This window comes from Mirounga angustirostris, unplaced genomic scaffold (assembly GCF_029215605.1).
Source record: "Mirounga angustirostris isolate CCGP_5_RB_7025 unplaced genomic scaffold, mMirAng1.0.hap1 SCAF_5, whole genome shotgun sequence".
Lineage (NCBI taxonomy): Eukaryota > Metazoa > Chordata > Mammalia > Carnivora > Phocidae > Mirounga > Mirounga angustirostris.
The window spans coordinates 17,829,639-17,857,455 of record NW_026991713.1 but is presented as its reverse complement, the minus strand read 5'-3'; the positions used below and the strand labels follow the sequence as shown (position 1 = coordinate 17,857,455).

General features: G+C 41.4%; 2 protein-coding genes across 6 annotated transcripts in view; one reads left to right on the top strand and one right to left on the bottom strand.

The window, feature by feature from the left end:
* Positions 1-165: 165 nt before the first annotated feature.
* On the top strand, positions 166-24,818 carry TDG (thymine DNA glycosylase). Of its 4 annotated transcripts, XM_064590709.1 has the most exons (11): positions 166-357; positions 13,477-13,505; positions 13,766-13,911; positions 15,743-15,984; positions 17,604-17,673; positions 18,840-18,975; positions 19,170-19,252; positions 19,332-19,426; positions 22,200-22,371; positions 22,788-22,913; positions 23,345-24,818. In XM_064590709.1, the coding sequence occupies exons 3-11, from the start codon at positions 13,815-13,817 to the stop codon at positions 23,473-23,475; spliced, it is 1,152 nt and encodes a 383-aa protein (XP_064446779.1). In that variant the 5' UTR covers positions 166-357; positions 13,477-13,505; positions 13,766-13,814; the 3' UTR covers positions 23,476-24,818. The 4 variants fall into 4 exon arrangements, with proteins under 4 accessions (XP_064446779.1, XP_064446778.1, XP_045728673.1 ...); XM_064590708.1 differs by lacking the exon at positions 13,477-13,505; XM_045872717.3 differs by lacking the exon at positions 13,477-13,505 and having other exon boundaries at positions 169-357; positions 13,766-13,908.
* Positions 24,819-25,619: 801 nt separating this feature from the next.
* GLT8D2 (glycosyltransferase 8 domain containing 2) overlaps positions 25,620-27,817 on the bottom strand; it is a 35,492-nt gene continuing 33,294 nt past the window's right edge. For both annotated transcript variants that reach the window (XM_045872715.3, XM_045872716.3), the window contains exon 10: positions 25,620-26,229. In XM_045872715.3, the coding sequence (XP_045728671.1) occupies positions 26,057-26,229 (173 nt within the window). In that variant the 3' untranslated portion in view covers positions 25,620-26,056. The remainder of the gene's footprint in view (positions 26,230-27,817) is intronic.

Sequence of the window (27,817 nt, the reverse complement as noted above, 5' to 3'; positions counted from 1 at the left end):
CTCCACCCTTCCCGAAAGGCCAAGCAGCGAGCAGGAGAACCAACGAGAGGGAAGCGAACATGATTGGGCTGCCTACATCACGTGATGACCACAGGGCGTGGGATTTGGCTTCGAGCTGACAGAAGCGCCCCGCGAAGGGGGGGTCGGGGCTGGGGGGGGCGGTGACTGGAAGCTCGGGGGAGGAGCTTGAGCACTAGCCGCTGCCCCAGTTCTGCCGGCAATCGTGTCCAGTCTCTGGTTATTGTCGTACAGCCGTTAGTACGTCGCGCTACTACGGAGACCAGTCATTCGCTTGCCGGGCAGGCGCAGCCGCCAGGAAGAGCGGCAGCGGGGAATGGAAGCGGAGAACGCGGGCAGGTAAGACCGGGGCGGAGCGCCGCCCCTCCCCCCGCGCCCCTCGCGGCGGGGCTGGTCGGCGGGCGCGCGCACGCACGCAGGGGTCTTTAAGTGCCGCGGCCCGAGTACAAAGGCCGGGGCCGCGCGTGCGCGCCGCCGGTCGGGTCGGGCCAGTGCTCACCCGGGTAGCTCGGAAGCCGCGCCTCCAGCGCCTGGGCGCTTCTTCCGGCCTTCCCGGCATCCAGCCGGCTTTAAAGTGCGTTAGTAAGCAGCCAGCAGTCTGCAGTTAACGTTTCTTTTCAGTTGCCATTCTTGGCTGCATTTCCCTCGACCCTCCCTTACTATGCGAAGAGCTGTAAAGATGGAGTATCACACGTATCACTCCTGGAGTTTTTATTTTAGAGTTAGAAGATTTATTGTGGCTTCTTCCTCCCATAGGTTTACTAAAAGCAGCGTGAGGGGCCGCAAGGTAGAGAACACTGCCATACTGGAGCTCTTGAATTCTGGACTGTGACTAATACTCCCAAGAAGTCATCAGTGCTTTCTGGTGATCTTAGGACGGACTTAAGAATCTACTTTGAATATGACCTTTGGGGAGAGTTAGATACGTGGAGAGAACATGTGGCAAGAGCAGAGATTTCGCGATTTGAACTCCTGGCAGAAAGCTAAATGAAAAGAACTAGGGTCTTTAAAAAGAAAAAAGTGATGACTTACATTGGAATAAAATTCTTTTTGACCTAGTGAAGAATTTTCCTGACTCTCCGTGGCTAATGGGTCTTGAACTTAGGCAAGACACTTGGCTTCTCTGGGTCTGTTCGTGTCTGTAAAATAGGGCATCTCTGGAATCCGATTCTGACATGCTGTGAATCTGTGTTATGTAGAAGGGATTAGATCACCAAAATAATCTTTAGAGTTTAGGAAAGGTATATGTAATAAAGTGTGGGCTTTATCCTGCCTTTGCTGGTCAAATCCATACAAAGTACTGCACTTCCTTCCCAGAAGAACTTGTGGAACTTGCTCCTACCTCTGTGATCTTACTTCAGATCAAAATTGAAACCTGGGTGAAAACTACCATCAAATGAATTACACATTAGAAGACCTTGCTCAGTGTCTCACAGCAAAGTCATAGGTCTCTGGTACAAAGTTTACCCCAAAATTGACTTATATTCTGTTTTAACTTCATCCACAGGGTTATAGACCATTTTTAATTTTGACTCACAAAGTTTTAACCTCAGGAAATAGAATTTTGTGTTAGTAGTGTAAGGGCTTTATCCTTGGGGATTCTGAGATGACTGAGGCCCCAGATAATCCTGAGAAATGGGGTTTCTGTCAGTCTTGACTTATGCTAATCAAGGAGTAGAATGGAATGCTGAGTATAATGAATTTACTTTCTATTTTGGAGAGTTATTTCAAAAAATTCTAAGAAAAAAGTTCCATTAATATGGACTCTTTAAAAAAAAAAAAAGATAATTGTAGTATCGTAACAAATATTTAAAGGCTAACCAGAAAGGAAAAAGGGAAGAAGAGGATACTATGTTTCTAGTGATCTCCAGAAGGACCTTTACCAAAAATGGAAAGTAGGATGTCAAATCAAAAATGACTGGAAAAGTGTGATACTGACCACTGAAAATACACACTGAAAAGAGTAACCCTCAAATGAAATCATTCTTTCTAGAAATGTTAAAGAGATCAATAACTTTTTTAGTTAGGTATTGACAACAAGGGCAAGAAAGGTCTGGGTTTTCTGCCTAGTCCACTGGCATATTAGTAGGTAACAGAAAACAAACACTTGGTTCTGATTTTGATTTTTTTATCTCAAAGATAAAAATGTAGACTGGAAATGGCAGAATGAATGTCTTTTTTTTTTTTTTTTTAAGATTTTATTTATTTATTTGACAGACACAGCGAGAGAGGGAACACAAGCATGGGGAGTGGGAGAGGGAGAAGCAGGCTTTCCGCTGAGAGCAGGGAGCCCAATGCGGGGCTTGATTCCAGGACCCCAGGATCATGACCTGAGCTGAAGGCAGACGCTTAACGACTGAGCCACCCAGGAGCCCCAGATGAATGTCTTTAAGAGACAAGATAAATGAGGGCATTTAAGAGAACTTTCAGTGCTCTAAGAGAAATCATATTTCCTGGCCTGGATAAGTTATATTTCAAATGAGAGGCTAGATTTCAGCCAATCTTTAAGACTTGTAGACAACAGGAGAGGGGCCTGAAGCCTGAAAATAAACACATGGGTTCCTATTTCTTCCAAAGGTGGAGTCTGTCCTCTAATTTATTGACTTTGATCCTAAACAAAATTTTTACTTCTCAGTGATTATTGAGCGTATTTAAAAGGAACCAGTGACCACTAGGCTACAGTATACTTTCAGAAAAAAGTAGGATATAGCAAGCTAGGTTCATTCCCTTTTGGATAATGATACTGGACTAGACAGCATCAGGAGGGTGATGACAGGAGGTACCCAAAAGTATGTAATCATCTCTCTCTGTCTTTATTATTATAGCAAAATTACTGTATACCAGGCAGTTGTAAGTGTTAACTAATTTAATCCTCATAACCAATGAATTAGGTACAACTATTGCCATTTTACAGATGTGGAAACTGGGACAAAGAGGTTAAGGAACTTCAGCTAGTAAATGGCAGACCCGAAATTTGAACCCAGGCAATGTGGCTTGAAGTCTGCTTCCCTAACAACTGTGCCATGTACGACTTCTCTGTGGGCAAGATGAAGATGGACTGATGCAGTCCAATTAGATGAACTCAAAACTGGTTTACTGCTGAAAGAATCAAGGGGAGGCTGAAGAGAGGTCTAATGTGTCATGTAGTGCTACCCCAACTTGTTCTTTTCAACAATTTAACAGCTTCAAGGTGCTGATAAAAACTTGTGAACCACCCAACTCTGGGAGGAGTTTATGGAATTGATAGTTTGAGTCAATCCAAACAATCCTAATGGCTGGAATGGTGAATTATCTTTTACCAAAGGAGCCACAATTCTGTGCTTGGGTGCAGAAAAATCACTGATATAAGGGAGAGGTGATAAAAGGGCAGTTTTCATTGATGATAAACTCCATATGAATCAACAGTATAATGTGGGTGCCAGTAAAGCTAATGTCATGGATTCTGCAGTATGACTTGAGAATGAGGAAGGTCATAGCCCTGCTCAGTTTCAGGTTATGATGAGGCTATATCTGGAGTATTTTTATTTTGTTTGATTCCGAGCACCAAAAAATGAGAAAATCGTGAGGAAATTTGAAATCATACTATGTGAAGAATAGTTGGCTGAACTGAGGGTCTGGCTTATTCTAAATCTTTGTGTTTATAGATTCTAATAGATTATGTACAGCAAGTACCCAGTAATGCATGGTAAATACACTTCCACTTTGCGATATTTTTTTGGTGGTGGTGGTGGTGGGCAGGTGGGCAGCAAAGCAAGGTTTATTGAGTGATGGCAAAGTGATAGTACAAAGCTCCCAAGGAGGGAGGGGACCTGAGAGGGTTGCCATTGGGATTTCTAAGTCTAGCAGTTTTTATGGCTTGTTGGAGGGCTGTTTTAATCAGATTAACCCTCCTTGGCCTGTCACCCAGTCAGATTTTTGTCATCTACCTATTACGTGGGAAAGAAAGGGTGGAGGGCTCCTTCCCGGGTGGTGTAAAATCCCTTTAAGGGTGGTTTCCTCTTAGGGCGGGGGTTGTCCCTGCCTGCCTGCCTGCCTCCCAACTATTCTTCTTCACTCTCCCCTCTGAAGAGGTAACCCTAACTGCTGTTAGGGAGGAAGGGTGATGACCGATTGTAGCTACTTCCTTGCTGGTCAGGGGCATTGGATGGGACAGCAGTCAGGGTTCCTCTCATCCTGATCTATTAGGGGGTCCCCTGTAGATGTCTGGTTTGACCTCCATGTGAGGCTCCATCTGAACTACCATTTGGAGTTTGATGACCTTTGTTCTGGAAGATAAAAAGCAGGTTGGGGCATTTAGGAGGCAAGGCCCAAAGCACAGTGCAAGACCAAGTACAGCCAGGGGTCCAGCAAGAGATAGAGGCTGTTTTAGTGAACTCTCCATATACTGTGAGGAGAGGGCAGGCGAAGGGAATGCAATAAGGATTATGATTTTGATGGGATATAAGGAAAGTAACATTTAAGAAGACTTCTCTGTGTCTGGTCACTTCAAGACTAGTTTGAGGTCTTCTCTGGGTTCACAGAGGGATTTCATTTCCTTGTTGTTAGGCCCCGTTGGGGACCAGGGTTTGACTTTGGAATGGTAGATCCAGGCTTCAAATTTAGAGGGGGCATGATTTTTCTCCATATCCTGGTATCCACAAACAACAGTGGCCTGTTATGCCCAAAAAACCTTTCCGACAAGGGAACGTTCTGGGGTCCTTAAGTTGTATGGGAACGGGCACTGCTGTTACGGCCTGACCCATTTCAGCCTGAGTTGCCCAGACCTAGGAATTAATATCAGCCTCTATTTACGGGAGGCAATTGCTAGTTTGCCCAGGGGCTATCAGTATGAGAGTTAATAGCTCTACCTAAGAGAAGTGTGGGGCTCTCAGGCATTAAGAGTGAAAGGATATTAGATCTCCCCAGGTGCATCCCAGAAGGTGAGAAAAAAAATTGGCTTATGGGTTGCCCGGTGAAATGGGCAACACTGCTGTTGAACAGTTGGCCTGGGACGGAGAGTAGAACAGAAAAGGTGGCTCCAGTATCAAGAAGGAAATCGACTGGTTTTCCTTCTGTTTCCAAAATTACCTGAGGCTCTGGGTTCCCTATAGTGAGCTGTTTTGGAGGAGCCACCATGTAGAGCCCCAGGCCCCATCATCCCAATCAGGGGCGCTGGCCACCTGAGCCCTCGCAGATTGAGGTCCCCGAGGGCATTCAGATTTCCGGTGTCCCCCTCCACAAGTGGGTTCCAGGGCCGTGGTTTTTGCCATGGGGGCATTCTCACTTCCAGTGTCCCGGGTGGCCACAGAGATGGCATTCTCTTTAGTTTCTGTTCCTCACTCTCCTCTTGGTCCCAACTGTAAAAGACCCACTGTTAGAGCTCTTCTAGGGTCCCCTTGGGGCCAACAGCCACCTTTTGCAGTTTTTTCCCAAATATCTGGGCTTTAAGAATGATCTCAGCCTCGGGGGGTACCCGGGGGAGATAGCTGTGTATTTAATGAAAGCCTCTCTCAATCTAAGAAAACTGTTGGGTTTTCTTCCTGAGTTTGGGTTGATAGCTAATTTACCAATAGACCCAGATATCCTTTACCAGAGACTGAAAGCTATCTTAACAATTGCCCGTGACAACTTTGAGACAGACAAGATTAACCACCATTTTTTTTTTTACCCACAGATCCAAATATCCTTTAAAAGCACAAACTTATGTCTGGTAGGGGAGCCTGGGTGGCTCAGTTGGTTAAACGACTGCCTTCGGCTCAGGTCATGGTCCTGGAGTCCCGGGATTGAGTCCCACATCGGGCTCCCTGCTCGGCAGGGGGTCTGCTTCCCCCTCTGACCCTCCCCCCTCCCCCCTCTCATGCTCTCTCTATCTCTCTCATTCTCTCTCAAAATAAATAAAATCTTTAAAAAAAACACAAAAACTTATGTCTGGTAATTGATGCTTTAGCACTTTATCTTATTTGGAAAAGGCCTAGATATAACCCCATTTATCATCCAAGCAAAACTTTCTTAACAATTACCATAACTTTTGAGAACCACCATTTCAATGTGAGCTTATTTCACTTTCGGCAGACCTAGATAGAATCATTCCAGGTTCTAAACCACATCAGCTTGGACACATGAGCAGATGCCATGTTTTTTCCACTAAGTGGAAATATGCAGTTCATGTCAGGCCAGAGAAGACAGGGTATTTCCCTGAAACAAAGGGAGTTTTGGCAGCTGCTCGGGAATATTCCTTAAAGTCTCTGTCCTGAGGTAGACTAACCACAGTTGGCTCCAATTATGGCCATTAACCTGGGAAACGAATGAGGGAGAAGCCCCCACGTACTGCTCAATCCCCCTAGGATGCAGGCTTGGAAGTGTCAGCGATACGAGTTTCCCAGGGGAGTTAGGATCCTAATTATGGTCTTGAAAGAATCACAGTTGGGGTCTTGAGGTATAGCCTCGGCTTCAGTTTCCAACTGGAGCCACCCATGGGCTCACCCATCCATACCTTGATCCCCATATCCTTCAGCAGTGGCCAGAACCCCACATTTTTCTGATTCGGAGGGGGTCTGATTTAACAGAAGCATTACATCCAAGTTTGGAAAACTTTGAGGTCCCCCTTCATCTCAGGTCTTGTAGTGGCACCTTCCCTTGGTCCCCCTTCGAGCACTACCTCTTCTTGCAGAGGGTAAAGCCCTCAAGCACCAGCAGGGGTTCCAGGATAGGGCGGGACAGGTAAGGGAACCTGATCTTACCTTAGGAAGGATGGAACCAGGGGTGAGATTCCCCTGCAGACTCCCCATTTGCCTATCTACTTTTGATGTGGATGTGGTATTCCTTTGTTCCATTCCCACCCCCCCCCTCCGCCCCCCCACCCCCCACGGCAACTGGAGTGGTAGGGGAGGTCCGGAAGAAAGTAGCCAGGAGGCTGGGATCAATCCTACATGACTGAGATCAGAACAAAAGAAAATGAGCTTCCTTTTTCCCAGTTAAAACCAGGAAGGTGAAGTCCCTCAGGTGACCATGTCTCGTCCTCCAACTTGTATTGTGTCCATGCCCTAGAACAAAAGAAAATGAGTTGCCTTTGTCCAGTTAAAACCAGGAAGGCATCCAAGGAAACGATACTGTGTGATTTACAGGTCTGATACTCTTCCTATAGCCTGTAATGCCAGGAAGGGACTCTAAAGGAATAAGGGCCTGGTCAGGGAATTACCCATCTACAAGAAGAGAAGAAAAGGCGTCCCTTACTTCAATTTCTTACAGTTGATCAGGGAGACATGGGAAGAGAGGAAAAAGCACCCCCCACCTCGGTTCCTTCTCATCTTCTCCTGATATGTGGCCCTAGGTACTCATGCGACTGACAGCCAGAGCCCCTGTCCTCTCTGTGAGAGTAATCGTGCTTACCCAGGCTTGGTCCTACCTCCAGAGAAAACCCTGGTTTTCCTACCCTTAAGACTCCCTTAGAAGTCAATGGATACACTAGACTTCTTTTAGTAGAGTTGTTCTGTCTGGCATAGCCACATGGAGGGACAAGATGGGGCAGCGAGGGAGAGGAAATCCACCTGGGATAACCCCTGTGGAGCTGAAAAGTTGAGAGATCCCTTAGATCTTAGTTCTTTTGCCCTGCTTGGCCATTCCTTCACATAGATGGTATAGCCAGTTCAAGGGGTGTCCTAGTAATGCCCAGGATAGGAGTCAAACAGGAGACTGTTCCTCACCATAACAGGGAACTGTGAGTGAGATCCCTTGGAGGCTACCCGAACCACTCACAAGAGAATGTCTGGGGGACCATCCTGGGCTTTCCCGCTAGTTCTCTTAGGGGAGGAATCAGCCAAGAAAAGCGTAGTAGAGGAGTTTCGCTCTGGATGCCGGGATGGGCAGAGAAGGAACCAGGTCCCTCCAAGAGCCTTCGTGTGTTCAAAGGGTAACCTTGGTCAGGCCCTTCAATTGCTGCTAGGTTTTCCCTAGGTCCCTCACATCTGGTGATCTGCCCCGAAAGGAGTTCTGAGTCCTTACCAAATCAACATTCCCAACTTCCATTGGGGGATCAGTGGGAAAGGAGACCAGAGAGCCTGTCACTTGAGAATGGCAGCTGCGCTAATGGCTCTCACATGGCTGACAGGTTCTCACTGTTTCAGCAAACAAAATGGGGAGAAAGAGAGGCGGGGGAGAGAGATTTGCCCACTACTCACAGTTAGTTGTCAGATGGATATCCCGAATGAGCTCCCAAAAATGTTTTTTCTCCATCATTGTCCTCGTTTCTTGGTTACGCCACTTCCAAGAATGAAGAGGTAGACCAGACAGAGTGGTGGGCAGCAAAGCAAGGTTTTGTTTTGTTTTGTTTTGTTTAAGATTTTATTTATTTGTGAGAGAGAGAATGAGAGACAGAGAACATGAGAGGGAGGAGGGTCAGAGGGAGAAGCAGACTCCCTGCTGAGCAGGGAGCCTGATGTGGGACTCGATCCCGGGACTCCAGGATCATGACCTGAGCCGAAGGCAGTCGCTTAACCAACTGAGCCACCCAGGCACCCCAAAGCAAGGTTTATTGAGCGATAGCAAAGTGATAGGACAAAGTTCCCAAAGAGGGAGGGGAGGGGACCCGAGAGGGTTGCCCTCTGCTTTGCAATATTAAATGTAGTCTTTAAATAGTTATGATGGTATTTGGTCATAGTTTATATAACTAGTTCCCTTTAGTTGAGCATTTGGATTATTTAGCATTGATTTTTTTTTTTGTAATTATTCAGTGTTGTGTATGATTGTTTAAATGAAAATAATAAAATACTGCTATAGAATGCCATTTCAGAATTCATATGTTGAAAACTAACCCCCACTGTGATGATATTTGGAGGTAGGGCCTTTGGGAGGTGATTACGTCTTGAGGGTGGAGCCCTCATGAATGGGATTAGCCCTTGTAAAAGAGGTCCCAGAGAGATTCTTCTCACCTCTTCCATTCTGTAAGGATATAGTGAGAAGGCAACCCATATGAACCAGGAAGTGGGCCCTCAACAGACTAAATCTGCTGGTGCCTTGAACTTGGACTTTCCAGCTGCCAAAACTGTCGTAAGAAAAAAAATGTGTTTTGGGGGGTTTTTTTAGAGAGAGAAAAAGTAGGGGAGGGACAGAGGGAGAGGGGGAGAGAGAAAGAATTGCAAGCAGGCTCCACGCCCAGTGCGGAGCCCAATGCAAGGCTGGATCTCATGACCTTGAGATCATGACCTAAGCTGAAACCAAGAGTCGGGTGCTTAACTGACTGAGCCACCAAGGTGCTCCTAAAAATTGTTTTTCGTAAGTCACCCAGTTTTTGGTATTTTGTTATAGCAGCCCAAGGAGACAAGTGTATTTAGAAAAGAGCAGTTAAATCTTTAAAATAGTGGGAAATGGGGCTCCTGGGTGGCTCAGTCAGTTAAGCATCTGCCTTCAGCTCAGGTCATGATTCCTGGGTCCTGGGATCGAATCCCACATCAGGCTCTCTGCTCAGCGGGGAGTCTGTTTCTCCCTCTCCCTCGGCTGCTCCCCCTGCTTGTGCTTGCCCTCGGTCTCTCTCTCTCTCTCTCTCTCTCTCAGATAAACAAAATCTTTAAAAAAAAATAGTGGAAAATAACAAAGGATTAAAGAAGTTGGAGTTCGTTCTAGAGAAAATCTGGAAGTTTGAAGTATAGCAAAGCTTGAATTAACTGGACTACTCAGTGCACTGTGTGTGTGTTTTGAGAAAGACTGCTGGGAAATACACAGTTCTTCAGGAAAATACACGATATATCAACTTCAGATGGCTATAAAAACCAGTGCTTTGAACACTGATGGTCAAGAGAAGGGGGCTGTGAATGGAGGCTAGGTGAGAGGAGGGGGAGTTAGCTGCAGGCAAAGGAGAGGTGACACGGAGGGTGTGGGGACAAATGATAGGGGAGAAAAGTGAGCAAGGGAAATAAGATCATCCCTCATGCTTAGAAATTTGATACGAAGGAGTTACAAAAAATAAACTCTTTGGGGTCTGTTCAGAGTCTGGACAGATTTAGTCCTGTTTTCTATACGTTGTCTGTATATGTAGAAATCATTTTCATGGTCCTGAGAGGTCCTGAGAGGATGAGTGACTTGACCAGGTGCTCTTCTGTTGCTGTCCCTCAACACAGAGAAAATGATGCTTTGTAAATTTTGCACAATTCTGAGTTCCTAAGTGGCAATCATATATAAATACAACAAATGTATTAAATATTTTCAGATTACGGTTGAACAGGTTATGCTACTATCCAGCAGCATACTATCCAGTGATACAACTATTACTACAACTACAACTATTACTGGATAATAGACTGGATAATTAAATTATCCAGAACTCTAGTTTTCTAGCTTTGAAGTTCTTGAAGGTTTTTGTACAGATGTATTGCTTGCTCCTGCCAAGTAATAAGAATGTTGTGATGCACTCTTTCCTTTTGTTCTGTTAGGAAGCTGTTGATCGGAAGATAAGACGAAACGCTCAAAGATAGTGTATTACCTTAGAACTTACACATCATATTTTTCAAAGCTTTATTTTTCTATTTCTAATTTATTTGTTTTCTATTTCTAATTTAACTTTTTGTGAAGTACCAGGGATCATTTTTAGAAAAATTAAGGGACATATTGATATTATCGATAAGTTTCTCGATTTCTGTCAAAATTGATCTTTATCTCTAAAATCAAACCTCCTATTTTTTTTCTTCCTTTTCACTTCTTCTTCAGCCAACTGATTCTAAAATTTTAATTTTCAGATTCTGAGCTTCAGAATGTAATGACCCCAAAATATGTGAAAGGAACCATGTTTTAGAAATTTATTTTTTAAAGTTCAGAATCCTTTTGAATGTAGTGTTTTCCTAAATTAAGTATTTTAAGTTTGGACTTTGTGAAGTGCTCAAAATGGGACACATCTGTGAAACTCTTGAGAGTGGTAGCAAGAAACAAGGGAGAGGGTGGAAGGTTGCCCTCCCCTCCATGTGACAGACTAAGAACAGACATCGTGCATTCTTCTGGCCACTCACTTACTGTCACCATATGTCTTTACTTTTATACCTTCCAGCTGAAAGGGGCTACTAACATCTCAGGAAACTTTGCTGGCCACAATCAATATACAGTTCATTTTACTAGAATTTCTGAAGGGTCACTAAACAAGATCTCGTGATGTAACCTAGCAGTATCCACCCCCTCATTAGAGTATTTATGTCATCAACATTGAACAACCAATGTTTTTACAATTTATCAAAAAGAGCTATGAATATTATTTTTTTAAAAGACTTTATTTATTCATGAGAGCAGGAGGTGAGGGGAGAGAGAGAGGGAGGCGGAGGGAGAAGCAGGCTCCCCTCGGAGCAGGGAGCCTGTTGCGGGACTTAATCCCAGGACCCTGGGGTCACGACCTGAGCCGAAGGCAGACGCTTAACCAACTGAGCCACCCAGGCGCCCAGAGCTATGAATATTATTAAAGAAAAGTGGGGGTGGGGGGGACATTTTACTTTGTGCTGAGCATGACTTAAGTACTTCTCTTCATTTTTCACATTTGAGCTTCTAGGACTTGTCTACATATTTTCCTGATATACAGTCTTAGATTACAATACTGTTTTGTGTTCTTTTTCACTTTAAAGTCTGCATTAAACATTTTTTTTGCTTTTAAAAATATCAATAAATGTTGGGACGCCTGGGTGGCTCAGTCATTGGGCGTCTGCCTTCGGCTCAGGTCGTGATCCGGGGGTCCTGGGATCGAGCCCCACATCAGGCTCCCTGCTCAGCCGGAGGCCTGCTTCTCCCTCTCCCACTCCCCCTGCTTGTGTTCCCTCTCGCTGTCTCTCTCTCTCTGTCAAATAAATAAATAAAATCTTTAAAAAAATAAAAAAATTAAAAAAAATTAAAATATCAATAAATGTAATTTTGCTGCATAGTATTTTCTCATGTTAATGTACTGAAGTTTACTGCATTGCTGTGTCTATTTTTTTACATAATTGAAAACAATTTTTTTAGATAAAAAAATAAAACTCTTAAGATATAGTGTTAATATCTTTCTAATTCTTAACCTTTTCTTTAGCAGCTTACCCTTAAAGATAGCCTGAAGCCAAAGTTATTCTCCAGTGGTTGTCCATTGGGGTTTGGCCCCTGTCTGTCTCTGAGCACCCAGCATCCTAGCCTAGCCGCCCACAGATAGTCTGTTACGCTGTGCCTCCCTTGGCCATTTAAGCTTATTAAGGCCATTTTATTAAGATATGTATTATCTACTATAAAGTTCACCCATTTAGAGTGTACTAGTTTGCCTTCTTAATCTCTGCTTTCTGAGCTTCTACTTTTCTTTCTCTGTGACTAATAAGTGAGTAGTTCACCACAGAAAACATGACTTTTCTCTCAAAATGGTAAACGATACTGGGTGCCTGGGTGGCTCAGTTGGTTAAGCGACTGCCTTCGGCTCAGGTCATGATCCTGGAGTCCCAGGATCGAGTCCCACATCTGGCTCCCTGCTCAGCAGGGGGTCTGCTTCTCCCTCTGCCCTCTTCCCTCTCGTGCTCTCTGTCTCTCATTCTCTCTCTCTCAAATAAATAAATCTTTAAAAAAAAAAATGGCAAATGATACTTATCCATTTTATTTCCTAGTGTTTTCCTTCCCATTGTGTATTTATTGGCATCATTTGGCATCAGCTGTAGCTTGAGTTTCATAAAATATATGTTTACTTCTCTGGCTTTGTGCTGAGGGCAACAGTTTGAGATAGTGGTTTATAGTCATTAAAATTTTTTTTTGGTTTTTTTGGTAGTTGTTTTTTGTGAAAAGTTGCTTTTTGCCTGTGTCCCTTATATTGAACTGAATACTTGAAACAAAGTCTGAAAAATGTTCAAAAAAGGTTTAAAGTGTTTTTTTCCATAAATTCACAGATATGAACAGAATAACCATTTCTAGTCCTAATCTAGTGGCAAAAACCCAGCAACGATTTAAAAACAGATCCAAAAAAAAATAAAAAATAAAAAAAAAATAAAAATAAAAACAGATCCAATGAATAAATCATTAAGTAGGCAGATAAACCAAAAGAGAACCTTAAGTTAGATTGGAGGGAAGGCAGGAATGGGGAGATGTTGGTCGAGAGTATAAAGATTACCAGGATCTGGGAATCTAATGTACATTGTGGTGATTACAGCTAATAATACTGTACTGTATACTTCAAAGTTGCTAAGAGAGCAAATCTTCAATGTTCTCATTGCAAAAAAGAAATGGTAATTATTTGACAGGATGCAGATATTAGCTAAGACTGTGTTAGTAATCATTTTGCAATACATGTATCAAAACCCATTATATGCCTTTACCTCGTACAAAGTTATATGTCAATTGTATATCAATAAAGCTGGGCGAGGGTTAGATTGGAGGGGATCTTTGTGACAAAAGGATTAAATCGAAGATAGAGACACAAATTGTTTTTATGGACACTTTAATCCTATATGAGCTGCTGTGCCTTTTAAATGTCTCTGCTATAAAATTCCCATGATCTCATTTCAGGGAAAGCAGAGGCTGACTTGACAGGACTGGTAAGTTTTATTGATGACACATCTTTTCATTAAACAGTGGGAGAGTTAATTAACGTTTGGTTAGTAGGCCCAAAGTAAAAATTGGGTGAATGTGTGCATGTGGAAACAGATATTCCTTCTCGCTTTGCCCCTATTATCAACTCCAAATATTACAGTCTGGTTACAAAGCGTTTGGATCCTGAAGTTTTTTTACAGCTGATTGTTTAAACTTCTAGCTGGGTAACTTTATTGTCATATTTTATATTTAACTGTTCTTTCAGCTATTCCCTTCAGCAAGCTCAAGCTTTTTATACATTCCCATTTCAACAAATGATGGCTGAAGCTCCTGATAGGGCAGTGGTGAGTGAACAGCAGATGCCAGCAGAAGTTCCGGACCCAGATCCTGCTCAGGAACCTGTACAAGGTAGTTTGCATCCGGATAGTGTAGAAAATTAGCTATTGGATTAGCCAAATTAGGTAAAAAAGGGATTTAATGACGAATTTTAGTTTTATTTTAGTATTAAAATTTGTAGCCACTTTTTAAGTATGTGCAAGGCACTGTGATAGGTTTGGGGGAATAAAAGAATGTGGGTCCTGTCCTCAAATATCTCCTAATCTAGTAGGAGAAAATAATAAGTAAACACATGTTATACTTCAGCACACAGCGGTGAAGAGGGACATAGATGCTGTGAGAGCTCATAGGGTTGACACCTAACTCAGACCGAGGCCCAGAGGCAGCTTCCCAGAGCTCTGGAAGCCAAGGGTGAGGAGACTATCCCCAGGAAGAATGGGATGGGGAAATTCCAGACTTAGGGAACAGTGTATGCAAAAGCACAAATGTGAAGAAGCATGACTTGAAAAGTAGTGATTCTGTGTTTTGGCATCTGGTGTATAGCCAAAAAATAGTAAGTGATGAGGCTTATAACCTAAAGAATGTATGTTCTGTCCTGAAGGCAGTAGGGAGCTGTTGAGAGAATATAAGCAGAGGGAGACTTACATAGACTGACATTCTAAAAGTCAGCCTAGAAATATTGTAGAGGATAGATTGGATAGTAGGGAGTGAGGCAGAATTTGGAGGCAGAAAGTGGATTCAAGACTGAATAATCTGGGGATGAAATGAGGAGGACCTGAGGGGATGGAGAGGAGGTAATGGTTTTCCAGGGTAGCGGTATTGTATGAGAAATGGGCACAGCGTTTCAATTTATGATTCCAGAAACACATCTGACTCCATTGCATTGGAGATCCCTCTGCCCTTGGCTCTCCTATTGCCTCAAAGGTAGATCTCTTGGCATAGGGGGTGGCTAAATCAGAGTGAGGTAGAGAGAGGAAGGACAGGAGGCTGGGCTAGGGAACCACCAAATAGTAGTAGAATGGGGGAGGGTCCCAAGAAATTAAGAGCGATGTTTAAGAATTAAGGGTAGGAAAACCAAGCCTTTCTGTGGGTAAAACTTTAAATTGGTGGTTCTTGACCAAGCATCCCCCCACCCCCCACCCCCACCCTGCAAGGGACATTGGGCATTGTCTGGAGACAGCTTTGATTGTCATGATTGGCAGGGTGCTACTGGCATCTAATGGGTAGAGGCCAAGGTGCTATTAAACGTTCTATAAAGTACAGGACAACCCCCTATAACCAAAAATTATTCAATCTAAAATGTTAGTAGTGCTGAGATTGAGAAACCTCAATCTGCTTTAGGTCCTGAGATAGATCCTGCTCTTGCCTTTTGAAAAATACTTTCATCCCAGAGATTTCATCCTTAGCACCTCTAAATTCACCTCTTTGGCTGTGTGTGGAACAGAATATACACTCATAATTTCTAAAACAAGTTCATAAGCCATTTGAGGCTTTCTATTGCTGGAAATTATGGGGAAGTTGAGTTAAAATGCTTCTCTTCCTCCCTATTTTTCTACTTATTTTTTCATTTGTTTGTTGAACTATTTATGTATTTACATTTAGAATTCCTATAAAATAGTATAGATGCTTTGTATCCCTGGGGAGGCCAAGAAGGTAAGAGTGTGTAGAAAATCAATCTATGGTTATTATGGACGTTTCATCCCAAGAACAGCTAACAGAGGAGGGAGGGTGGGGCGTGGGGCTGCGTGAACCCAGTCTCAGGGTGAAGGAAGGAGGATAGTGCAGAGGACACTGAGGTTGGGAGATAGAGTGTTGATAGGGTGACTTTTCTGGGAAAGCTGCCTAATGTTTGTAAGTTACATTTTTCTTTATCTACATCTACATCCTGGAAATTACTGTGTTTCAGAGACTCCAAAAGGAAGGAAAAGAAAACCCAGAGCAACAGAACCAAAAAAACCAGTAGAACCCAAAAAGCCTGTGGAGGCCAAAAAATCTGGCAAGTCCACAAAATCAAAAGAAAAGCAAGAAAAAATTACAGACACATTTAAAGTGAAAAGAAAGGTAGACCGTTTTAATGGTGTTTCAGAAGCTGAACTTCTAACCAAGACCCTCCCGGACATTTTGACCTTCAATCTGGACATTGTGATTGTAAGGATGTTTGTCCTCATTTTGGCTTTATAAATAGCATTGGTGGATTAACGTTACTTAACCTCTGTTCTTGCAAATAGCATTTTGTTGAAAAGAACCATTTCTGAGAATCCTTTTGGTAGTGAATGGTGTCTCCTTCATGAGGTTGTATTATATAGGTGTGTTTAAGAGGATGGGTTTCAGATCCTGCCATATGGGTATGACCTTGGACAAGCCTTAACCTTCCCAATCACCAGTTTCCTTATTAGTGAAGCAGGGGTGATGATAATACCACCCTCACAGAGTTGCAGTTAGATAAATAGTCCATGTGGATTGCTTAGATTGCATGACACCTGTGAGGTCTCCGTAAATGAGAATACGGATTTGGAGCTTTGGTTTTTGTCAGGAACTATCAGAAATAGTAGTGTGCAAACAGCTGTAGCTGATGTGGAATAAGGTGCTTGCTGGGACTGGAGAAGCCGACTGTGGCTGGACCTGGACTCAGCTGATCAGCTGCTCCAGGACCTTTCTCTTTCCAGCCCAGTTGGGCGGGTGTGGGGGCCTGGGGATAGGAGGGGGTCAAACTAGTCTTTGTTTTTAAAATTTAATTATTTTTTCTTTGTATTGAAGTATAGTTGACACGGTGTTACATAGTTTCAGGTGTACAACATAGTGATTTGACAAGTTTATACATTATACCATGCGCACCGCAAGTGTAGCTCCCATCAGTCCCCGTACACTACTACAGTCCCATCAGCTATACTCCCTATGCTGCACCTCCCACTCCCCGTCACCCGTTTTGCCCATCCCCCTGCCTCTGGCCACCACCAGTTTGCTCTCTGTATTTATGGCTCTATTTCTGCCTTTTCTTTTTTTCCCCTGACTGGTTTTTATTTTGTTTGGTCGTTTTTTTATTTTTTTATTTATTTTTTATTTTTATTTTTTTAAAGATTTTATTTATTTATTTGACAGAGAGAGACACAGCGAGAGAGGGAACACAAGCAGGGGGAGTGGGAGTGGGAGAAGCAGGCTTCCCGCTGAGCAGGGAGCCCGACGCGGGGCTCGATCCCAGGACCCTGGGATCATGACCTGAGCCAAAGGCAGATGCTTAACGACTGAGCCACCCAGGCGCCCCTGTTTGGTCGTTTTTTTAGAGAGAGAGAGACGCACAGGCAAGAGCAAGCAGCCTTGGCGGGGGAGGGGCAGAGGGAGAGGGAAAGCGAGAATCCCAAGCAGGCTCCATACCCAGGGCAGAGCCTAAAACAGGCTCCATCTCAAAGACCCTGAGATCATGACCTCAGCCAAAATCAAGAGTTGGGTGCTTAACCAACTGAACCACCCAGGCGCCCCTAGACTGGTTTTTAAAAACAGCAGCAACACTTAAAAGGGAATGTTTTTCTTCACAGTGGAATACTTTGGGGGTCCCTGGGTGGCTCAGTAGGTGTGGAGCTTACTTAAAAAAAAAAAAAAAAGGAATACTTTGTTCAGATCGAGACTAGGTACCTGATAAAACAATATTGCTTATGATGCTGGATTAAATTTTTATTTTAATAAATTTAGTTTTGTCCATCACTCCTCCAAGAAGCCCTAAGGCTTAAACCCTACTTTTTAAGACTTAACTGTATAAACATTTTTTGTAGATTGGCATAAACCCAGGACTAATGGCAGCTTACAAAGGACATCATTACCCTGGACCTGGAAACCATTTTTGTAAGTAATTACTTTTTTTTTATTATTATTTTACTTTTAAACTAGGTATCTTTATTAATAGTTTGGGGGGTTTTTTTTAAACCAAATTGTGTTTTTTAAAAGAGAGATTGTTTGTAAAAATACCTACCTGTTTTCTGTGCATATGTACACAAAAATAAAAGTTTCGGAACTTTTTGGTGTTTTCTGTTCACATTTTGGTGTAAGAGAGTGGAGGGGCAAGAAAAGCAGTACTTCCTCCTTTGTTTTGCTAATAGTTTTATAGGAGTTTTACTGTATTTTTTAATGAATTTTCTCTTTTACTTGCTATCTGCGGTGATAGTAACAACAGTATCTCAGTGTGCCCATGCCGACAGGATACTGACCTTCCCAGATTTCTGCTGATCTATTTCCCGGGAGAGATGAAGTGCATTGATCATTGGTGATCAAGTTGTAATAGTTAAGAAATTTTGTGATTGGAGACATTCTCTACAGATACTTCATATCTAGCAGAAAATCGTATTAAAGAGCCTCATACTTGTAGAGTGAGCTTCAAAACCAAGTATAACTACTGTTGTATTATCTTCTGTGTAAGTCCACTTACCTAACACCGCCCAATAAAAAAGGGCATGCAGTAGGCCCTCAGGAAATACTAATCCATTACCTACGTAACATTAAAAACATTTAGGGCAAAAAATACAGTAATGTGTTTTTGGAACTAAGGACATATTTTTTAAAAATTTCTAGAAAAGTTTGAACTTTTCATTTCTTCCACTGTCAGCATGTTTGAATGTTACAGGCCTCTTGGTGTATGTTTATCTGTTCAAGTTATTCCAGGGGCAGGTGGTGGTGTTACCAGTTATTAGAAAGGAAAACAAACAGTTTCGAAGTTTCCTACACTGACTAGCTGTGTATTTCCAACAGCCATTTACCTAAACTGCCCTGTGAAAAAGGGATAAAAATAATAATTAATATTTCATAAGATAGTTATGATCATTAAATGAGATAATCCATGCAGAGGGCTTCACACATAGTAATTGCTTGATATGGTATTTACCCATAATTTTTTAAATATCGTAAATCTTTTTTTTTTTTTTGTACTTTCAGGATAAAATGTAGACTACCATATCGATTCATGGGGCAAAAACCTTTGATCTACATGGAAATAAACTGAACTCTCATTTTCACAGGGAAGTGTCTGTTTATGTCAGGCCTGAGTGAGGTCCAGCTGAGCCATATGGATGATCACACTTTACCAGGGAAGTATGGTATTGGATTTACCAATATGGTGGAAAGGACAACACCAGGCAGCAAAGATCTTTCCAGGTAATTACATTTATTTTTATAGGTTGGAACCTGTTCGTGCAGATGCCTTATATACCCTTGGAATACTATATGTACCTAGTTCAAGCTGAGCTTAACAAATACATGAATCGATCTTTTATTCACAGCTATCTGAATTTAGCATATTATAAATATTGCCATACTTATATTTTGACTACTTTTTAATTCAATTTTAGTAAAGAATTTCGTGAAGGAGGACGTATTCTAGTGCAGAAATTACAGAAATATCAGCCACGAATAGCAGTGTTTAATGGAAAATGTAAGATTTACTTTTAAATTTTATCGTTTTTCTTTGCTAACATTATGGGCAATGTAAATATGTTTGTATTTCATTTTAGGTATTTATGAAATTTTTAGTAAAGAAGTTTTTGGAGTTAAGGTTAAAAACTTAGAATTTGGACTTCAACCCCATAAGATCCCAGACACAGAAACTGTAAGTCCTTAAAATTACATTTGTAAATCAGCTAAATATGAATTTTTTTCTAGCTAGCTTCCCTTTTTTATTTGTCCTATCCATTGTAATTGATGCCATGAAAAAAAAACACTGGATTTTGTTGAGTAATAGTTATATATCAACTCAAACTAGTAGTTGCAAATTAATTCATGTACTGTTATTTAAAAAAAAAAAGAAACATTTGTCAGATAAAATGTCTTACTGATGTCATTTGGCTAAAATATTGGAAGGAGCTAGCTAGCATACACTCAGAACCTATTTAATGGCATATTCTTACCAAATTCAAGTAGATTAGCCCTTATTCAGTATGAAACAAACATGTAAATATGGACATGCTCCCGATTAGTAAAACTGCTCATCACCCTCCTGCTTGTATATCTTAGCCCAGTTTCATTTTAGAGCCGTATAAATAGTATACAGCTCAGTTGCAGACAGACGTCCAGCCAGTCTGACTGGCACGTGATACTATTTACTATGGCCTGTACGTGAGGCATCATGAAGTAACAGTGGTTTTCAAACTCTGTCATTTCTACAGAGCTTCTGCAGACATGTGGTTGAAATTTTGCTTCTTAAATATAGTTTTAAGTTTTGTTTACAACTTTTTAAAAAACAACATACACGCATAGACCCATGTGTTCTAGACAGTACTTTAAATGATGGAGAAGCCAGTGTGCCACCAGGTTTTTATGGAGACCTCAGAATAAAGTTTCTGCCACTTACATTTGAACTTCTCCTTTAAATTTCTTCTGTTTTTAACTTGTTTTAAATATGTGATTGATAAAGTAGGTGAAAGCCCTGGTCTTTCTTTAAACCGAGGCCTACACTTGTCTACTTTGGTAAAATTGTATAGCGGAGTTCATGGCTTTCTATAAATTCCTGCATTATTGTCCCTTAAGAGCCAGATGAGGCTCAGGTACATCTCTTGGATATATGTGGCCGTAATAGTGCAATACTAAGTGAACTTGAATCATCACGACAGGTAGTTTTTTACCTCTTATAATGAGCTGGGAGTACTTGTATCTTTTAAAATTTATTCTTTGTTGTGAAATACAGTTATTGATGATGTTAGTGATTCAGCTCTGAAACAAGAAACTACTTTTTTGGGACACCTGGGTGGCTCAGTCGGTTAAGCATCTGCCTTCGGCTCAGGTTATGATCCCAGGGTCCTGGGATCGAGTCCCACATCGGGCTCCTTGCTCAGCAGGGAGCCTGCTTCTCCCTCTCCCTTTGCCCCTCCCCCTGCTCGTGCTCGCTCACTCTCTCTCTGACAAAAAAAAACTACTTTTTCAAATTTCTGGATCTTTTTTTTTTTTTAAGATTTTATTTACTTGAGAGAGAGAGAGCGCGCATGAGCAGGAGCAAGGGAGGGGAAGTAGAAGCAGGCTCCCCTCTGAGCAGGGAGCCCAACTTGGACTTTGATCCTGGGACTCCAGGATCATGACTGGAGCTTAAGCAGACGTTTAACCAACTGAGCCACCCAGGCGCCCCTCTGGATCATTTTATTTTATTTTATTTATTTTTGAAAAGATTTTATTTATTTCAGAGACAGGGGGGAGAGAGAGATAATGAGAGAGCACACAGGCATGAGCAGGGGGAGGGGCAGAGGGAGAAGCAGACTCCCCACTGAGCAGAGAGCCTGATACAGGACTGTATCCCAGGACCCTGAGATCATGACCTGAGCCTAAGGCAGATGCTTAACCGACTGAGCCACCCAGGCGCCCCCCTCTGGATCATTTTAATTGAAGAATATCTTGGGATGGGAAAATGTGCTATTACAAAACCTGGTAGCATTTGCACCTACACATCTTTGAGTCAGGAGTTTCTAAATGCCTTCTAAACAAAACTAAATAATTTGTTTCTGTAATGTTATGGAGGTCAATATAGAAATTGCAACTGGAAATTCCATAGTCTAGCAGCTTCACTCTTTGATATATATGTGATATATATTATATGTTGTATTCTATGAAGGACAGTTTGTTGTCAGTATCCCAAATGATAAATGCAAATGTCTTTCTCCTTAGTCCTTCCAATTCTAGGAATTTATCCAGCAGATATGCTCACACATACTCAAAATCAAATTTGTACAAGGTTTTTCACTACAGCTTATTATAAAAAAAAGACTGGAAATGACCTAAATGCCCACAGCTGGGCCTTGGTTAAGTAAATATACAAGTACTACACAGCTATAAAAAAGAACGTCTTTTTACTCTAATATAGCTCTCTGGTACAGAATTATCTCTGAATATGCTGTCGAGTCAAAAAGCAAGATATAGAATAGGGAATAGAGAGCATGTTACCATTCGTGTGTTTTTTAAAAAGGGTGCAGGGGAGTACATATATTAGACACATTTGATTGTATATTCATAGAATACCTCTGGAACCAGCAACTTTGATTGCCCTGGGAAGAGAACTAGGTGGATAGAGAGAGCATTGGGAGGGAAGACTTTCAATGTATACTTCTGTGCCCTTTTGTACCTTTAGAATTGTGAACAGTCTTGTCTATTAAAAAGACAAGACTATTAATTGATAAATGAACATGGGGCAGACGCCTCATCATTTTTGATTTATTGACTTTGTAATAAGTAAATTTTACAAATTTGAACTCAAACACAACTACTTTTTTTGAGTTTGCATGTATTAATTTTGTGATAAGCATCATTATTAACCTAGAAAAAGAATTTTTTTCCTTTCTATGTGAGTGGATTTGGTAGACTTGTAAGATTTATGTAACTATAAAATTTTATAATTCTAGCTCTGCTACGTTATGCCATCATCCAGTGCAAGATGTGCTCAGTTTCCTCGAGCCCAGGACAAAGTTCATTACTACATTAAGCTGAAAGACTTGAGAGATCAGTTGAAAGGCATTGAACGAAACACAGACGTTCAAGAGGTGCAATATACGTTTGATCTACAATTAGCCCAAGGTGTGTTCCCGTTTTCACCCCATTTATTCATTTCATGGATCTGTACATTACAGAAAGCATGTTGTGGATTTAAAAGCAAGAGAAAAGAAAAGTTATATTTGCAGCCAAAGTGCTCTGACAATAGACATTAGTCACTGTTAAAAAATCTCCTTTTACCAAAGTCATCCAATGTGGGTACTCCTGCAGATGTTGAGGATACAAGAAACATCATAGCCCACTTGAAATTAAATCTAATAGGCTTTTACAGTTCCTATGAGTTAATTTAGTATATGTTATAAAGAGTTTAAAAGATAGCAAAAGATATATCTCAGTATACGTGAACTAGAAAAAGATTTGTTCGTGATGACTTCTGAATAAAGCTATTTTCAAAACGATTGTATAAAATCCATTTTAAATCCCTCTTACTCTCCTCACAGAGGATGCAAAGAAGATGGCTGTTAAGGAAGAAAAATACGACCCAGGTTATGAAGCAGCGTATGGCGGCGCTTATGCAGAAAATCCGTGCAGTGGCGACCCTTGCAGCTTCTCTTCTAGGGGGCTAAGTATGTTCCCCTCCATATGTGCATTCCTTTCAAATGCTTGGTTTTGTCAGGACTGGGGAAAAGGGGTGCTTTTTTGTTTTTTTTTTAAGAGAATGAATTATTGAAGCTTAGGAACGGGACCATGAAAATCTTTTCAGTGGCCGGTAGTGAAAATGTGGTGGTTATCTGATGTTCCACCACACGCGCGTGTGCAGCTGATTTTCTCTAAGTCACCGAGTCATCCTAATCGCATTCCCTCCATGAATAACAGTTGAGGGATTCTCAGTCCTGTGTCTGCCGAGAGAACAGGGATTTATCATTGTAATCAAGAAGCTTGTGTAACTATTTTAATAGCAGTTTCCCTTCACTGGACTGCTCAGACCTCCTAGTTGAATCCTGTAACGTTCTTAGATAGAATAAACTAATCCTAACATTCTTTTCCCCCCTGGCAGCTGACAGTGGAGAATCAACTTTCGGTGACATTCCAAATGGGCAGTGGATGACCGAGTCGTTTACAGACCAGATTCCTTCCTTTAATAATCATTGTGGGACGCTGGAACAAGAAGAAGGAAACCACGCTTAAGAGTGGTGTTTCTCAGCTCTTCCTAAATGCTGCAGTTTTAATGCAGTTGTCAAGAAGTGGCCCTCAGTTTGCTAACTGAGGCATTTTATTAGTATTTTACTCTGTGATATAATGATAGTACAGTTGTGTGGTAGAATCAACTGTATGAACCTAAGTAAGTTGGGAAAGAAAAAGTAGGGTTTTTGTGTATGAGTTTTTGTATTTGAATTAACCATCATTCCAGCTTTTTATAAACTATACTTCATTTATGAAGAAATTGATTTTCTTTGGGGAGTCACTTTTAATCTGTAATTTTAAAATGAAACAGTTTGAATATTTATACTTGATTATTAACTGTGCATAAACCCAGATAGACATTATTCCTTTTATGCCTAAGAAGGGCATGCTAATAATAATTACCACTGATAAAGAGGCAAATTTGTTCGTTTTTGTACATGAAGTTAACCCACAGTGGAGGCTCATTTGGTAGTTTTTAGCGGTGTTTGATGGGCTCCCTGAGTCATACTTACACTCACACCTCTTTGCCTCGCCAATGGGGAGTGTTTGTGAGAGATGCCCAGCAGTAGAAATGTAAAGTGTGGCCTTCCAGCAGCAAGGCTAGCCTGGCCTTCTCTGACGGGGCACCGAGGCCTGACTTTGACCTCGTCACCCCGGGTGTTAATCCTCTAGTACAGGTAGAAACTGTCGTGCTGGGATGGTAAGTTCCAGAGAATGCAGTAGACCTTTTTTAAGTTTGTTACTTCTTCCTCTGTGTTTTACTTGAGAGACATACATTTGATAGGGAAGGAACTGAATTTTTTGTACAATATCTATCACCATTCTGATTTTATCCTCCTCGGCTTTAAGGGTATAATGTGGAAAGTGGTGAGAAATGAACTCTTAGGTGGAGCAACAACATGCTGGAGATGTTTGATAATCTGATTTAAATTGGTGCTTTATATGTACATGAGGTATATTAAAATAACAGAATTGTTCTTGCTAGGTATATCTAATCAATAATTTAAAAAATCTCTATATCATTGTCTGTTACTGTGGACTAAGTGAGCCTCGTGGCGGGGTTAGTTTGAAGTAACGTACCTTTGTGATTTTATGCCTTTTCCATGGTGCTACAGAGTCCAGACTACTAGGCCTGGTGCATAGTAAAGCTGGGTATTCAGAAATGCCAGTGGCAGTTACTCCTGGTCACTTCTGAATATGCTGATTTCATACATACCCAGGGAGCATGCTGTTTTTCAATATGAAAATATTTATGAGTTTTTTTTTCCCTAAGAGATTATATGGCCTGTTCTCTGTATAATAAGAGAAACAAAGTCTTGTGAATCTTAACATGCTTTTTAGCTGTGGCTGTGATGGATTTTATGTATCCCTTAGTCTAGTTCAAGCTGTGTAAAAGTTATTCAGCCCATGTTATTTAACTCATGTACTGCACTGCTGTTTACACCGATGTTTTATGTGGGTGCTTGGAAGTGCCTGGCATCAGGGATTAGGAACAACTGCATTATTTTTTCATGGGACTATGTAAAGCATGTAAGTAGGAACTGCTTTGGTATACAATGATTGTAGCCTTACAATAGATTTTTTTTTTTTGAGTGGAGAAAATACCCTTTAAATTATGATGGACACTCATTGGAGAGGGGGTTTGAGGAGTTTCCCAGCATACAATAATGGTGTTTTTCATTACATATGAAAGATGAGTAGTAAATGTTGATACATCCTATACATGACAATATGGGACTTTTTCATTAAATAATATTGAAAAAGTTTTTAAATTCATTTGAAAGTCTTGATGGTTTTTACAATAAAAATATTAAGAATCAGGGCGCCTGGGTGGCTCAGTTGGTTAAGCGACTGCCTTCGGCTCAGGTCATGATCCTGGAGTCCCGGGATCGAGTCCCGCATCGGGCTCCCTGCTCGGCAGGGAATCTGCTTTGCCCTCTGACCCTATCCCCTCTCATGTGTTCTCTCTCATTCTCTCTCTCTCAAATAAATAAATAAAATCTTAAAAAAAAAAAAAATTAAGAATCATTATCCTAAGTTGCAAGTTTTTCTGCAGTAGGAGTGACTGGTATTCTTTCCCCCTTTACATGTGAGGTCGGTCTACCCTGTATTATGTTTAATGTGTAGAATAATACATATACTGAAAATCATTAGAAAATCTGCAAATATTTTATTTTTTCAGACATTCATGTTTTAAACGGAATATATTGTTTTACGAAAGACTCGCAACCTGTTAAAAAATACCTAAAAAAAGATGTGTGTGAAAAAACACATCTAGAAATTTTTAAAAATTGTGAATATAAGTTGTCATTCAGAATTAAGCAAATTGCTGAAACCGAGATGGGTTTGTTTCCTTCCAACAATACAGCTCACGCACCTCATCGTGATTTCCGTGATCCCCCCCATACTTAAGGAGTCCATGCCTGCATGACCCAGGGTACTGTTTGCACACAGCAGTCTTTGTGGTTTCCATTGTGGATCATATGTCTTGAAGGTACTATTCATAAAGAACAATGAAATAGTAGGGCTACAAATGCACAATTCCACATTTTTATGTAGGAAATACTTAAAATGTTAAGTTATATCAGCTATTGTGGTGATTGAGTTTAAATATTCCTGCAGGGTCAGGAACAAACCAGCTTTCCCATAAGTCATTGTGAACACTAGGGAAGTCCCAAGGTTTATGTCTTCCATTCCAGTGGAGTAGTTTTGCTTCCTGCAGAAAATGCTCCGAATATCTGGTATCTGGATTCCAGCCTTCATGATGTTTAAAAGAAAGTAATAGGCTTGTTAGAAAGTACAATTTTTATATTGAAAAGTGAGTACAAGTCCATTATTTTTTTTAAGATTTTATTTATCGGGGCGGCTGGGCGGCTCAGTCGTTAAGCGTCTGCCTTCAGCTCAGGTCATGGTCCCAGAGTCCTGGGATCGAGCCCTGCATTGGGCTCCCTGCTCAGCGGGAAGCCTGCTTCTCCCTCTCCCACCCCCCCCACTTGTGTTCCCTCTCTTGCTGTCTCTCTGTCAAATAAATAGATAAAATCTTAAAAAAAAAAAAAAAAAAAAGATTTTATTTATCAGAGAGAGGGAGGGGGAGAGAGGGAAGGTCCTGGGATCATAACCTGAGCCGAAGGCAGACGCTTAATGACTGAGCCACCCAGGCGCCCCTTGTTTTAGATTATCTTTCTGTGAAAGAGAATTTGATATTTTTTTAAAACTGAAAATCCCTTAATTAAGAGAGGGTGGATAGCTGGAGTTGTGTGTTAGTCCAGCTTAACATGATGCAAGAAAAAAAAAAAGCCATCTTCTATTAGAAACATAGCTGTGAAGGCGGTCGCGGAAGAGGAGCTAGGTGTTTCAGGCTGTGGTGACATAATGGGAATAATTATCAACTTCCAAAGACTCTATACAAAGGAAATGCTCATTTGGGAAGAAGCACCTTATAGTCTCCACCTGGGGACATCATCTATCTGCTCCATGATCGGAGGACTCCCTATGGGCTTGCAGTTTGCTTTTAGCTAAATATATATCATACATTTTTAAAATCTTAAGCCTACCTGCTTAGACCCAAACTTAATACCCATTAGTGTTACATTGCTTTCTGCTTCCAAAACGCCCTAAAACTGAATCATTTTTCAAATGATTTCTGTGTAGATTTACTTTGCAGACTTCCCTGATTCCAAAACCTTCACAGATGTAGTCTCTGTTCTACAAAGAAAAATGATTTCTTTCCCTTAGGAAGATTCTGCGCCTTCCTACTTACCAGTTAGATATTTCATAAAATGTGATTGAGACTCGGGCGCCTGGGTGGCTCAGTCGGTTAAGCGACTGCCTTCGGCTCAGGTCATGATCCTGGAGTCCCTGGATCGAGTCCCACATCAGGCTCCCTGCTCGGCAGGGAGCCTGCTTCTCCCTCTGACCCTCACCCCTCTCATGTGCTCTCTCTCTCTCATTCTGTCTCAAATAAATAAATAAAATCTTTAAAAAAAAATGTGATTGAGACTCTGTTCAAGATCATAGAATGCTCTAACCTTATCAATCTAAGCTCCGCATAACTATTCCTACACAACCTTTTTTATAGACCTACAACTTTGATGGGATTTTCCGCACATTCATTTCATGGAAATAATGATATTTGACCTAACAATGAACCCAACATTATTATAAATCAAACCAGATGGAACACTAGTGTCCTTAACTTCCCTGTGTTGCCTCTGTGTGCATGCAGATGCTCAGGAAAATCGAAGATTCTGGTAATGAGGCAGAAGCAAATCTGTACAGAATCATTAAGAGGAGACAGGACCCAGCTTCTATAGTTTTATGTGCCCCTTCTTTTAAAAGGGAGAGT

What these genes read in the sequence shown, in the direction of transcription:
- TDG (XM_064590708.1), top strand. Translation starts at nt 335, where the DNA reads ATGGAAGCGGAGAACGCGGGCAG. An exon ending in TCAATCTGGACATTGTGATT is followed by an intron (nt 15,985 to 17,603) that starts GTAAGGATGTTT and finishes CATTTTTTGTAG; the next exon opens with ATTGGCATAAACCCAGGACT. An exon ending in TGGACCTGGAAACCATTTTT is followed by an intron (nt 17,674 to 18,839) that starts GTAAGTAATTAC and finishes TCATTTTCACAG; the next exon opens with GGAAGTGTCTGTTTATGTCA.